Source organism: Glycine max, chromosome 8 (genome assembly GCF_000004515.6).
Source record: "Glycine max cultivar Williams 82 chromosome 8, Glycine_max_v4.0, whole genome shotgun sequence".
Taxonomy (NCBI): domain Eukaryota; kingdom Viridiplantae; phylum Streptophyta; class Magnoliopsida; order Fabales; family Fabaceae; genus Glycine; species Glycine max.
In genome coordinates this window covers 41407676-41422681 of record NC_038244.2, presented here as the reverse complement: position 1 = coordinate 41422681, position 15006 = coordinate 41407676, and the positions used below count along the sequence as shown (strand labels likewise).

The window sequence follows — 15006 nt, the reverse complement described above, 5'->3', positions numbered from 1 at the left end:
AATGCATTGACAAGTGCATGTTGTGTATGTTCATGGGGGGCGGAGTGCACTGACCTTGTCGAATGGCCCATTCGTGGGGACAAGCGTGGTTAAAGAATCTAAGCATTCGCTGCGGGGATGCTTAAGCGCTTTAATTGGTCCATGGTCTTTGACACTTGCTTTTGGCCACGTTCATACGTCGTATGTAGTGTATGTTTATGGGGGGTGCATTGACCTTGTCGGACGTTCCTTGTGTGGGAAACTAAAGTGGTTAAAGAATCTAAGCAGTTCTAAGGGGATGCTTAGGCGCTTTAATTGGTTCATGGTCTTTGACACTTGCTTTTGGCCATGTTCATAGCTCATATGACACGAGAAATAGAATAATTATGGCAGAGTGTACTTTGTACTGAGGGGACTTGTCACCTGGTAAGGAACTCCTTTGGGCCCCAGGCTGATCACCTATGGGGGGGCAGTTACGTGCGCAACCGGGTGGCTTCGACGAACTCTGAATGGTTTCCTAAGTGAGAGTGTTGTGTGGACACGCTTAGGCTATTTCCTAGGATTTGGTTGTTGGTACGTACCACATTGCATCTGAGAGTTGAGTCAGGTGCATTCATCATTCTGTACAGTCTTGATTGGATCCATGGATGGATGATGAGTAATTTTTGAATATGGATGATGAGTAATTGTTGAATGTGGACAATGAACAATTGTTGGATGTGAGTGTTGGATAATGAATGTTGTGTAAGCTCATGATGTTTGCTTATGTTTTCTTGCTAATTATGATTATTTGGATTTAACATTGGTTCTTTTTATAATGAACTCACCCTTGCAATTTTGTATCGTGTGGTTGATACCTGTGATGATCGCGAACCTTGTTTGTGGGAGCAGAATGACAATAGTAGGGTGCAGGGATGAGATTCTGTTGAGAAGCCGCCAAGCCGACGTGATGACGTTGGGATTATTTTGGGAAGAAAGTTGTGTTTTGTTAATCAACCCTCCATAGTGGTTCATGATTTTTTTTTTGGATTAAGGATATAAATCACAGATTTAATTATATCTACGAACTGGTTTAATCTTCATTATGTGTATGATGTGTACCGAGCTACTATATTAATATTCATGTATTCGGTTAAACATTGGTGCGTGTTTGGGGACATATATATATATATATATATATATATATATATATATATATATATATATATATATATATATATGTGAAATTCAAATTTACTATGATTTTCATAAGCAAAAATAATGGAGTTTTCATAAAAGAAAGAAAAAGAATTTAATTTCTTGAGTTATTAGAGTGGTGATATCGTAGCGACGAGACATGTAGTTACATAAAGAACATAATTAAATTGATTGATGTTTCTTTTTCTGCATTTTGAGCCTACATTTAGAAGGGGGTTAAAAGTTTATTAGTAGAAATTTTGAAACTTAATTCACCCCTCTCTTAAGTTATTGAGGTCACTTGTCCAACATCCTTTACTCTTGTAACCACCTAGTTAGGAGTCTCCGCAGAAGCATAACAATCTTTGATCTTTGTTGAGCATTAGTCATGTCCATAATCAAGAAAATAAGCTCGATGAGGCTCTTTGCTTGTAATAGGAAAGGTTCAACAACTTGTCAGGGATTTGCCTCTACCTAACATGCTTGGGCTTGTGAACAATCAATAAAGGAATGCCACACATTTTCTAGGTTCCCTTCACACAACAAGGCATGGCAAGTGTACCCGTCCCCACGGAGATAGACCTAGACCTACCCCAACTTTGATGGAAAAAACCGAGTTGACCAAGGTTGAATTTGGGTTTTTCTCGATTGAGAAAGTTAGGTTCGGGGATGGGATCGGGTATGTTGGTCCCCACCCCCGCTCCTATCCCACTACTATTCTGATACAATAAATATTTTAAATTACTATTATAACCTTACAATACCCTAGTTCCTATTATTAATTTTAATGGATTAATGCTTATTTTATTCATAACATTATTGCTTATCTTATAATTGTGTACAATTTTTATTTAATTTCATGTTGAGCTCAAAAAATAAATGAGAGCAAGCAATTTTTACTTAATCTGTTACTAAGCACTTGGAATTTCAACATTGGTAAACAAGGTGTCATGATTACTATTTCTTTAAGTTATTAAAATAAATGAGATCAAACAATTTTTACTTGAAAATTTTAATTTAACATATGGTAATAGATTCAGTCCAATTACAAAAAAAAATTATCTTATTTTCTCTATTTTTATGAATAAAAAAAAGATAAGATCGGAGACGAAAAAAAAGAACTTGGGGAATTGGGGGCGGGGATTGACGAGACTAAACTCGTCTCGTCCCATGCCATGCATACGCATAACACACAAAGGCCTACCTATGATAAGTTGAACCAACGTAGTATGATAAATAAGTCAAACTGAAATTTTATGCATGTTTGAGTATGAGTTTTCACCTATATTTATTTTTTACTAAATTTATTGGCCAAACTCACATTTTTTTTAAGTGTGGAATAACTAAGGCATAAGTAAAAAAATATGAAAAAACTTAAAAAGGCACTGGAATCAAGCCCTTGAAGAGCCCGACCATGCTTAAATCTTCAAGAATTTATAAAAATGTCAAAACATCTAAGAATGGTCATGCTCTTATTTGCACAAATGAAACCATCAATGTCATCATTTTTTCCCTTTTATGGCCCCTTTTTGGAATGACAACACCCCCCCCCCCCCCCAAAATGATAATAAGATTTTTATGTTATTTTAATATCCTAGAGATATGATAACCAAATGAAAATTCATTGAAATCTTATCGTAACCATCGCAAAGGATTGACTCATCTTCTTATTATTTCGTTTAATTAATCAAATGTTTGGGTTATTTTCATCATTATTTGATGTGGTTGATGTTTTGGAATCAAGATTCACAACTTAGAAAACTCCGATAAATAAATAAAGTGACTTAATTATTAAAAGATATGGCAATAAGGACATGCAAGGACCTACTAATGTAGAACAATCCACATCACTTATATTAATTGGCTAATGTAGAAACCAAGTTGAAGATCCATGTGCATCATGGTTGTTGGATGGAGTTCGCAAGAGCCCATGGATAAGGCCCTTATTGCATTGTCTTTTGCAAGCTTTGGTAGTGATTGAGACCAACAACACTCAGCATTGTTTCTACACTTTATAAGAAGAGTTTGGCTTAGCCATAGGTAAGAGAATTTATGGTTTCCTTTTGCTCCAAGTGGTCCTAATTTCCGTGGACTTTCTAAGTTCTTTTTAGTCCCACAATCACTGTGGAGGTGGTAATGTGTGTCTATGAGGGAGAGGTTGCAAGGCCAAGCACATGTTGTAAAGGGCCTAGGCTAAAACCCCTTGTTTCCATATATAACAGTTATGTTGCTTTCATATCTTGTAACTTGTATATATGAAAATGAAAGTGAGAAAAAATGTCCGCTGCATGTGTAAAATCAATATATATATACTAAAAAAGAAGTAAATGGAAAATATTGAAATACCCATAGCTGAGAGGTTGACAGCTGTCCAAAATTTTGGTTTTTTGGTCAAAATACCCATAGCTGAGAGCTTGACACCTGTCCAAGTTTTTTGTTTTTTGGTCATTTATGCCCTTCTAGGTTGGGTTGGTTTTCTGTCACCTTGCTGCCATGTGTTTTTTGGTCCATTTCCTTGGTTTTTTTGTCTTTTAGGGTTTTCATTTCCCACTCCCTTGGTTGCTCCACGTATTGTTCCAGATGTCCTCTTTTCTAACCTTTTCATTTTTCACTCCCTTGGTTGCTCCACGTATTGTTGCAGGTGTCTCCTTTTCCAATCTTCATCCCAAGTCTTTTCAGTTTTCTTTTTATTTTTCCATTTCTCTTTCTCCCGTGGCAAAAGACTCATTTCTCTTTCTCTCTCACTCACTTTCTTTCTCTGTACAACTTGGAAGCTTTCTCTCTCTCAAAACAAAGCTCCTCGAGAGGGGTTTTGACGAAAATGCAATTGAGGTTTCAGCTTCAGGGGAAAAGCTCTGTAACGAAGGGAAAACAAGGGAGGGTTAAGGAGACAGAGGGTGTTTTGAATGGAGCAGTTTATTCTCACTGCCATGGCTTCTTCTCAGTTCAGAAGATTATCAGGTTTCACTGCTTTGTAGTTTTCTTCACGAGTGTCCTTTTATAGCATTAACATCTCAGTGTTATATTTTTTCTTACTGATTTTTCAATTTTGTTTTTGGTTCCTTTTTATTTTGTCGGGCTATCAACGAAGAAGCATCCAACAAGCATGTTTTTTCCTCTTTTGTTGTTATGCATGTTTGTTTCATTGCTATTTGTTTTTATTTGCAAGGTTCTAATTTTGTTTGTTGTTATGCATGTTTGCTTCTTAATAATAGTTTTTTTTTACTGATTTTTCAACTCTGTTTTTGGTTCCTTTTTTATTTTCCCGAGCTAATTTTTTTGTCATCTTCCCCATATGGGTTGTAAGTTATGTGTTTGATGAAATGCCTAAATGAAGTTTTAGTTTTTAATCTTAAAAATTCATGTGCATCAGTGCGCATCCTGCAAATTCCACGCTGGGTGTCTAATGAATGATACATGCAAGACTTTGATGATAATCATTGTAACAATTGATTGGTATTGATATCATTTATATTCTTTAATTATTTTAATCTATTGTTCAACAGGAAGAAGCCCCAGGTTTTTTGTTCAACAGGAAGAAGCGCAGGTTTTTTTCTTGCTCTCTCTTAGTTTGTGTTTTTTTTATTTTCTTTTATTATTATTATTATTATTATTATTATTATTATTATTATTATTATTATTATTATTATTATTATTATTATTATGTAGTTGGGTGTCCTTTTTTATGTTATAATGGCCGAGTGAACTTTGAAATTTTTCTTTGAGGTTCCTGGTGTGTGTAGGTGGTGATAACAAAGAAAACCAAAAAAGGTCGTAGAAGATTAAAAAGGTACTCCCTTGACTTGGTTCCATTGCCTGTGCTTAAAGTCTTTATAACTATTGTTAGTCAAAAGCTTTAAAAAAAGTGATTTCAAGATTCTGAAAAATGTGAGTTTTTATAGAGACCATTTTAGAAGCTATTATTATTATTATTATTATTATTATTTAGTTGGATGTCCTTTTTTTTGTTATAATGACCGAGTGAACTTTGAAATTAAATAGTCTCTAATATCTATTTTAAGTTTATAACATATGAAGGAAATTCTTTGGGCAATTATTTTTAACATTTTGCTTCTCAAGCAGTAGAAAAGAAGCACACTTTATTTTATTTTGATTGGTTCACTTCTTTTAATGGGTTCGAGTAACTAATGCACCTAAATCATAGTCCTCCTTTTAAGTTTGGCTTAGGACGTGGATAAACAGCACTGGTGTGGATAAGCATTCTTTAGGGAAAATGGCATCAGTAAAGAGACAAATGAGAAAGCCAATCACATTTAACTTTTGTGTGTTCTGCCAACCATTGTTAGCCTCCCGTGAGACTTGATGGTTAAGAGCATTGATCTCTTTCTTGCATTATTGATGCTAAAAATGATGTGGTGTATTGCTAATTTGTTGTCGTGGCATATACTAAGAAGATAATGTGGGGTATTGTTAATTTGTTCTTATTCATTTAAAGTTTTGTTTGAATTTTTTATTTTGATTTTGATATGGTGGGTGCAACTAAGGGTTACACACATGGGGATGTATTTTTACATTAAACAAGAACTTCTATCATTTCATAATATATCCATTGTACTAATTATTCACTTTTATTTGATGAGGCTGCAAACTTTTGCTTCCCTGTTTCATTCTTTTAGTCAATATTTTGTATTTAATTAAAAAAATGTTTAAATTGCATCCCTTGATATAAAAAATTATAATGTATGTACCTGTTTCATTCTTTTGAAAAATAACTCCTCGCCATCCGCTAAAATTTATCCCTTTTTTATACATTTACCTCGACAAACCTGGGGTTTTTGATGCATACAAGTATTTTTGTTGGAACGTTGATATATAGTTAAAGAAATTGCTTAGTACTTTACTGATATTTCTCAATTCTTTTAAACACATTCTTTGCCTTGCTCTATTTTCCCATTTTTTTTCCTAAATCATGCACACATATTGGCTGATAATATTAATGTATTGTTGCAGGCTTTAATAGGTCAAATTGGTTGCCTTGAGCAGCCAGTGTTAACATGCAAAGCCGGGTAGGGATTCCAATGATATGTTGGCTGAGGTTGTCAAGAATTCTTGGAAAAAAAGAGCAAAGGAATCAGTCGTGATTAGTAAAGGGGAGGTAAAAATTGCATCTGTAGGCTCTTCTTAGATGTGATTTAATGCTGATGACTCAAATGGTTTCCCTGAATTAGGGAAGAATTACAACTATATAATAATTGCTCAACTCTTGCTATATGGATTCCGTGTAACCATGACAACTTTCTCTTTTTTTTTCCTCCTTTTAGGCTCTTTGGAATTTTTTACAATAGTAGTTATTGCTTTATATATCAAAATTTAGTGCTTTTTCTTATGCATCAATATAGGGCTCTGATTTTGTGGCAAAAGCTGTGGATTTAGCAGCCAGAGAATTAATAACAAGTGCATCACTAGGACAAGGTTTGATCTGCGTTGCTTTTTGTCTCTTGCTGTGAATCCTGATATGTGCCAAATTGAATATAGGCTTCCTGCAATGGTAGTTACACAGGTACAGCTTGACCGTGCCAAGGTATCCACGAAGTCTGCAGTTCTAATGAATTTAGAGTCCAGAGTATGCTCTTTCTAACTCTCACTGGTAGTTTGAATGATATCTAATTTCTTTCATTTACTCTTCTCTCCGCACCTGAATTAAAAATAATGTGTCCCTCTTGCATCTTTGCTTCCTTCAATATTATGATATATTTTGCCGAATCCCCAAAACAACAAAAAAAATGATTGAATGTAAATAGGGAAATTAGGTATATTATTAATCTTCTTTATAAAGGAAATCTTGAATAATTCATTATTTATATTATTACAATAATTAATATTTTTTATATCCTTTGGTTTATCAGAAGGAGTAGTGGATACTGTTTAGGATCATTGTTATAATAGGCAAAATTGATGGTGATCGTACATAGTGGCTAGGAAAGGATATAATGGCTATTGCTGCAGTTATTGGACTCAGTGGAGGAAAGAGACTCTTGAGTTCATCATACCATTACTTTGATATTATAGAAAAGGTTTCTTATGGCACTGATTTTGGATCCACACACTACCAAATTGGATTTAAGTATTATGACTTTTTCATCGTAACCATGAACATATTTCATTTTATGTTGAGTATTGGCAATTGTTCCTTATGTTATCATGTGCTTGGTAGGATATCAGAAGAGAGCTTGGAATGGAAATAATTGAGGAACATATGGTGATGGAATATTCTAAGGTGATGCATCCTGCAATACTTAGTAGTTTTTTTAGCAGATTTTTGTATGTTTAAATGTTATTGTTTTTTGACAGGTCAACAAGAAATGTGAAAAATGTGGCCATGGGGAAGCTACCTATTATACTAGACTGGTATCTTTAATGTATATTTGCCAATTCAATTTGAAGCTCTTATTTAACAGTCTAAATTTATTTATTTTAATCATTCTAATTTCAGATGAGATCAGCAGACAAAGGGCAAACTACTTTCTACACATGTATCGGCTATGGTCATCCGTCTCAGGAGAATTAGTGGTTTACTTTAAGGTTATGCTTAGTTTGGGAGAGAAAAGTGGAAGGAAAAAGAAAGATAAAGAGTGAAAATTGAGATGATTTTTTGATAGGAGAGAAAATGAAAAGAAAGTTAATTTTTCTTCTTCTTATTTGATTGTGTATAAAGGAAACTTTGTTGGTTATATCATCTTCCATATTACAAAACTTCATGCCACAAAAGAACTGGTCAAAGCATTTGCAAATTAAAAAATTACGAGCATAAGGCTACATAGATAATTCAACGTAAATGATATACACAAAGTTAAATATTTATGTTCCCCTGAGCTTTGATGATTACAAAATAAGGTTTGGTCTTTAATTAAATAAAGTGTTACTAAAAATAATCCTACAGACAATGGGAATAGACATGACAAAAGAGGATTTCTTATATAAATTCATAGTGCTCGAATATCAGTGTTATTTAAAAAAGAAACTATACACATATAAATATACAATTCTAAATACAAATCTATTATAATGCTGGAATGAAAATATATCCCATGTGAAAAATAAATAATTTTTAAAGTGCCACAAATTTAAAAGGGAGATTGGTTATTATTACTAATAATAATCGAGTGACCCGCTGCTATAATTTTGTTGTTGTTATTATTATTATTATTATTATTATTATTATTATGTGTTGTTAATTTAACTTTAGCAAGTGTGTTTATTTTTTATCTTATTAACTTTTTAACTTATTATATATCCTTTTTGATGTTTTATTTTTTAAATCACATTTTTCTTTTTCAGTTAATTTATAATGTTTCTATTTTTATCTTGCTGATTGTTTCCTGTATTTTTATTTACATAATATATTTATGATTTTCTGTGTATTTTAATTATTTCTCTTTATATTTATGGGTGAAATCAAATTATACTCTGAATTTCTTATTTATTGTAATTGAAAATACTCTACTAATTTTAATGCTAAGATTTACACGGGAGACAAATCACGTCCGTAGTACAATGAAAAGTAGACATTTTCCTTACTTTCTCTTTTTGTATTTAATTAATTAATTAATTTCTTTTATTATTATTATTATTATTATTATTATGTATTGTTGATTTAACTTTAGCAAGTGTGTTTATTTTTTATTTGATTAACTTTTCAACATATTATATATCTTTTTTATGTTTTATTTTTTAAATCACCTTTTCTTTTTTAGTTAATTAATAATGTTTCTATTTTATCTTGCTGATTGCTTCCTGCATTTTTATTTACATAATATATTTCTAATTTTCTGTGTATTTTAGTTATTTCTCTTATATTTATGGGTGAAAACAAATATACTCTGAATTTCTTATTATTGTAATTGAAAATACTCTACCACTTTAATGTTGATATTCACACGGAGACAAATCACGTCGGTAGTGCAATGAAAAGTAGCAATTTTCCTTACTTTCTCTTTTGTATTTAATTAATTTATTTATTTATTTTGTTATTATTATTATTATTATTATTATTATTATTATTATTATTATTATTATTATTATAATGTGTTGTTGACTTAACTTTAGCAAAAGTATTTATTTTTTATCTTATTAACTTTTCAACTTATTATATATCTTTTTGATGTTTTATTTTTAAAATCACATTTTCTTTCAGTTAATTTATAATGTTCTATTTTTATCTGCTGATTGTTCCTGATTTTATTTACATAATATATTTATATTTTCTGTGTATTTTAATTATTTCTCTTTATATTTATGGGTGAAATAAATTATACTCAATTTCTTATTTATTGTAATTGAAAATACTCTACTAATTTAATGCTAAGATTTACACGGAGACAAATCACGTCGTAGTACAATGAAAAGTAGACATTTTCCTTACTTTCTCTTTTTGTATTTAATAATTAATAATTTCTTTTATTATTATTATTATTATTATTATTATGTATTGTTGATTAACTTTAGCAGTGTGTTTATTTTTTATTGATTAACTTTTCAACATATTATATATCTTTTTTATGTTTTATTTTTTAAATCACCTTTTCTTTTTAGTTAATTAATAATGTTTCATTTTATTGCTGATTGCTTCCTGCATTTTATTTACATAATATATTTCTAATTTTCTGTGTATTTTAGTTATTTCTCTTTATATTTATGGTGAAAACAAATTATACTCTGAATTTTTATTTATTGTAATTGAAAATACTCTACCAACTTAATGTTGATATTCACACGGGAGACAAATCACGTCGGTAGTGCAATGAAAGTAGCAATTTTCCTTACTTTCTCTTTTGTATTTAATTAATTTATTTATTTATTTTGTTATTATTATTATTATTATTATTATTATTATTATTATTATTATTATTATTATTATTATTATAATGTGTTGTTGACTTAACTTTAGCAAAAGTATTTATTTTTTATCTTATTAACTTTTCAACTTATTATATATCTTTTTTGATGTTTTATTTTTAAAATCAGACATATACAATAGTGAGTAATTATATAAAAAATTGTTTATTTAGCACTTTAAAAATTAATAGTGAGTAATTTTAAATTTGTGGCACTTTAAAAGCTATTTATTTTTCACATGGGATATATTTTCATTTCAGCATTTTAATAGATTTGTATATAGAATTGTTTATTTATATGTGTATAGTTTCTTCTTTAAATGCAATTAATAGAACATGAACATGGATTTGAAATTGATAATTTTTCCTCTTATTCAGGTAATTAGAGAAATAGTTGGTCACTGTTGAGGTGCTTGAAATTCAAGTGTTTAACTGTAAATTAACAATTGTTATGTGACCTGACAAATGTAAATATGAAGTAATTTATATTATAATTGACATCTGTATATATTTATAAAAAAACTATTTTACTTATTTGAAATTTCAATTCTAATTTAATTACACTTTCTTTTTACTTTTTAACCCTTTTAGTTTTAAACACTTATTTTGTTTATTATGTTTGAGCCTTATGAGATTCATCTTAATATAATTTGTTAATTTTGTGATCTGAAACAATTTTTGCATGAACATCAAGTTTCCTTAATCAAGTGATCTATGTGTATGCACAGATTTTAAATTCGCATAAAGAATGGATTTCAAATTCACATGAACATCAACCTTTGAAGTTTGGTTGATCGAGTGACTCGTGCGTACACACGAGTTATTAACTAGTTATATTGACTAGTTATATGTTAAACAAAATGATTGAATTAAAGTCACAATAATATTTAATAAAAAAATAAAAACAAATAACTTATATTTTTTTAACTGAATAGTACTTAATAGTTAATACACAATTGCAAGGTGTAGATGACCTCACGTCTCACGATAAGGTATAGTAGAATTAGATGTGCAAAATTTGATGAGCGCCCAATGATAATTTGTATGGTTAAAATTTGATAAGGGGTGTGAGTTTTTGTGTAATAGACAATTATTTTTAAAATCATATATACTATAAAAAATTAAGTTAAAAGAGAAAAAACACTTAAAGTTACAAAAATTGTATAATCAATTCAAGTAAAACCTAAAATTATAGATTAAAATATTTTAAAATATAAAAATATGTGCAATTAATTTAGAATATTTTCAATTTAAATATCAAAATAAAATATACCAAGGATAGCATTTATCATTCTTTAAAAGAGACTAGATTATCGGTAAAAAAAAAAAAGTAGATTAATAGATCTAATTATTATCGATAGAATATAAAAGGTGACCGAAACACTATATGTAGTAAGTTCAAGACAAAAAGAAATATCAAAAGGAAATAAAAGAGAAAGGAGAACAGTTCATTTTCCCATGTATTCTCTTTTAGAATATAACTAGTATGATACAAGTGCGTACACGTGGGTGGAGAGCAAATGTGTATTCTTTGAGTTTATTAATCTATGTATTTTTTTTGAAGTGAATGAAAATGACTTATAAATTTTAATAATTTTATTCTTTACAATTATAATTTAATAAATGAATAATATGTGTATAAATTATATTATTTTTTAATCACAAAATTATTATATATGATAAATTTATTAATTATTATAGCAAGTATATTAAAAAAAATTATTAAGTTTTATAATAATTATTTTATAAGTTATGCTAAAAAAATTCATAATTGATTAATGATATAAAAACTTTTACAGAAATTAAAATTTTAAATAAATTTTCATATAAAATTTCTTATATTATGAAAAATGATGTATCTATTATTATATTTTAAAATTAATTCAATATATTTTAAAAGCGAAAAAGTTGATAGGGTGCAAAGTGTTTGTAAGAAAAAAGAGTGTGTGAAATGGAGAGTGCATAACGACGACAGGGAGCGATGGCTATGGCAGACTAAGAAAAAAGAAGGGCAGCATTTAACGCAGCAATATAAAAACTAATGCATCATCATCATTACTTAGATATCTTAAAAAAAGCTTTAGTTAGACAAATCCATACAACATTATCATACCATACCACCTCTCTCTTTCTCAATACGTGTTTGGTTTAGAAATACAAATAAAAAATAAAAGGTGAAAAATAATTTTTTTTATCAAAACTCCCATTTTACCCCTTGGTCAAGTCAAGTTCAATAATATAAAATGTTTGTTTTGATCATTTAACTTGCCTATACTTTTTATATGTTTAAAATGATGATTTTGTTAGGCTACTCTTCTATATATTTATATACTTTTTTTATATATTTACTACTCTTATATATATATATATATATATATATATATATATATATATATATATATATATATATATATATATATATATATATATATATACTAAAAATAACTTTTTAAAAATTTGAATGACTAATAAAAACAAATTTTTTTTGAAGGAATTTTAAAAAATAATTAACAAATTTTAAAAAACATATTTAAGTCTTAAAAAAATTAATCAGTACTACTAAAATATATAGCAAAAGAAAATATCTATATCTATATAAAATTATATAAAGGAATATAGAGAATATGAAAAAAATAGTCTTCAATATATCCTAACATTTTGTTTTTAAATTTTACCAAATAGTGTTGCATTAAAGCGAAAAATTTGTAATTGCTTAAAATAGTTGATTTGAGAGTTTTGTTATACTCGGTAGCATGAGAAATAATCAGAATCCAAACACGGTAAAAAATTTGGATGCAAAATAATGGGGAGTGTGAAACAATAATTTGTTATTGAGATGTGTGAGAAATATGCTCAATTTAAGTTATGATAGTGAAATGAAAGGAAAAAGTGGGGTCAAAATGAAAAGCTGAAAATTTCAGCCACCCTTATTCACTCCAAATTCCAAACTTAGACCGACAAGCTAATGCTTGCACTTTGGAATTCCTACTTTACCAACCAAGGAAGACATATGTCCAAAAAAGAATGAGGGCAAAAAGAATGATTCTGAAATGCAAATATTATTCATCCAACAAACATATTGGAAATTAATGGAGAAAAAACTGTTTGATCCCTTGTTTGGATCATTATGATTATAATAGAAGAACAAAAGCATCGTGAGGGAATAAAGTGTTCCCTAGGAACTCATTTTTTTTGTGATTTATATTCCCTTAAAAAATGGGCAGACAAAAAAAAATGAAAGTGAAGTATCCAAAGAATTTATATGAACATCAAACTTTATCCACAGTAGATAAAAATGAATTTAATGAAAAATTACATTAAATGCTAATTTCTATAATCCCTTTTCATTTCCTTTTCTTTCCCTTTCATTGTGCTGTCAAATATACATATGTCAATCTATCTACTTCCATAAGATAAACATGCAGAATAAAGGAATGATTCTTAATATCATTACCATTCTTTTATTATGTGTTGATCCGAACAAACTGTTGAAGACTCTTCGGATCATCCAAAAATGGCTACTATCAGTGGCAAATAAAAAATCCAGGAAAAAATCCTTCAATTTGGAATTTTAACTTCTGCTCACATGACTTTTAAATAATTCTTTTACTTAAAGCAACCAAGACATCATGCTTGGGTTCATGCAAAATGTCTTGAAACATGACAATAATCAATTTATGTCTATTGATAGAGCTTGTTAACAGTACATCATTTGGATCCACTAGTCAATGAAAAGAACTAAAAACAAAAGCTGATATCAATTAACTATACCTCTCAATTGGTTCTTCAAGCATGAACTTGTCACCAAAATGTACAACCTGCCTACAATACATTATTCCTGCATATGTTATCCTTGCATGTAAACTATATGCTATCGTTATATATGAACTTATTTATAATGACATTGAACAAAGAACACAAGAAACATCAGTAAAAGCTCAATTATTTATGTATAGCTCTTCAAGCATTCTGCTATAGGTTATCTTCGGTTAAAAGTATTAAGTCCGTCTAATCTCAGAATCCTTCTGGAGAGGTATTAGAGCAGTGACTTTGGATTTGGACACTCTCGTGGTTCAAAGTGCAAACATCGTGAGGGTAGACGCACTAATTCAGTCCCATCGTCATTTAGAAGTTCTCCTTCTAAGCAAGAGTATGATAGCATCTGAAGGTTCTTGTCTCTAATCAGTTCAGTGGCCTGATGAAGGTAAGTGTATGTTTTGAAAGTGACTATTTTGAGTAATTTTTTTTACAGGTACTTCTTACTTGATTTTAGGTAGAACAATCAGAAGAAGAAATTGATCAAAAGGAAGAACTCAATTAGACTAAGATAGACAACATTATAGGACACAACACAATAAGTGTTGTTTGCATAACTTTTTATTAAGTAAAGAAACTTACATGGCTTGGAGGAATATGATTGCCACTGAGGAGGTCAAGCAAAAGGGTTGCAAAGCTATAAGTTACACTCTGTGGAGTAACTCTGCCTACATGTCCAGGGAAAAGGATGGCAGACGCTGCAATCATATACTGCACAACACAATGCCCACCACAACGCATTTGGAACCTTCCTACGCTTTAGAAGACATATCATGTGTCGATGAAGTAAAGAAAAGATGAAGAGAGAGAAAAAATGTCGATGAAGAAGCTTGGGTCGATGAAGAACGAAGACGTAGAGAAGAGATGAAGAGAATGATGAATTGAAGAAGCTAAACTGAAGAAGCTCGGGTCGATGAAGCTCGGGCGGAGGTGAGTGTGAATATGCTTCAAATTTTCACAATACCTGCTTTATCCTTGTTTATACCAAATGTCAGCAACTTAGAATGTCTAGTTTGGACTTTTCATATGTCTACTCTTTTCATATATGTTTAATATAATGTCGCGGTGATTTTTTGATATCAAGCTATTGATTAGCATTGACTCGCATTTTTAAGATCACCACCGATCTTTTATTTTTCCGAAGAAAAGGGAGAAAGCTCGAAAAACCCTATTTTTGAGA

General features: G+C 29.8%; 1 protein-coding gene across 2 annotated transcripts; it reads left to right on the top strand.

Annotated features, from left to right (window-relative positions):
* The first annotated feature begins 4557 nt into the window (after positions 1-4557).
* Positions 4558-7837, top strand: LOC100813507 (DNA-directed RNA polymerase I subunit RPA12). 2 transcript variants are annotated; one of them, XM_014778516.3, is made up of 7 exons: positions 4558-4945; positions 6127-6271; positions 6516-6588; positions 6669-6739; positions 7331-7393; positions 7468-7524; positions 7610-7836. In XM_014778516.3, the coding sequence occupies exons 2-7, from the start codon at positions 6200-6202 to the stop codon at positions 7682-7684; spliced, it is 411 nt and encodes a 136-aa protein (XP_014634002.2). In that variant the 5' UTR covers positions 4558-4945; positions 6127-6199; the 3' UTR covers positions 7685-7836. The 2 variants fall into 2 exon arrangements, with proteins under 2 accessions (XP_014634002.2, XP_040874474.1); XM_041018540.1 differs by lacking the exon at positions 4558-4945 and having other exon boundaries at positions 5148-6271; positions 7610-7837.
* The last annotated feature ends 7169 nt before the right edge of the window (positions 7838-15006 follow it).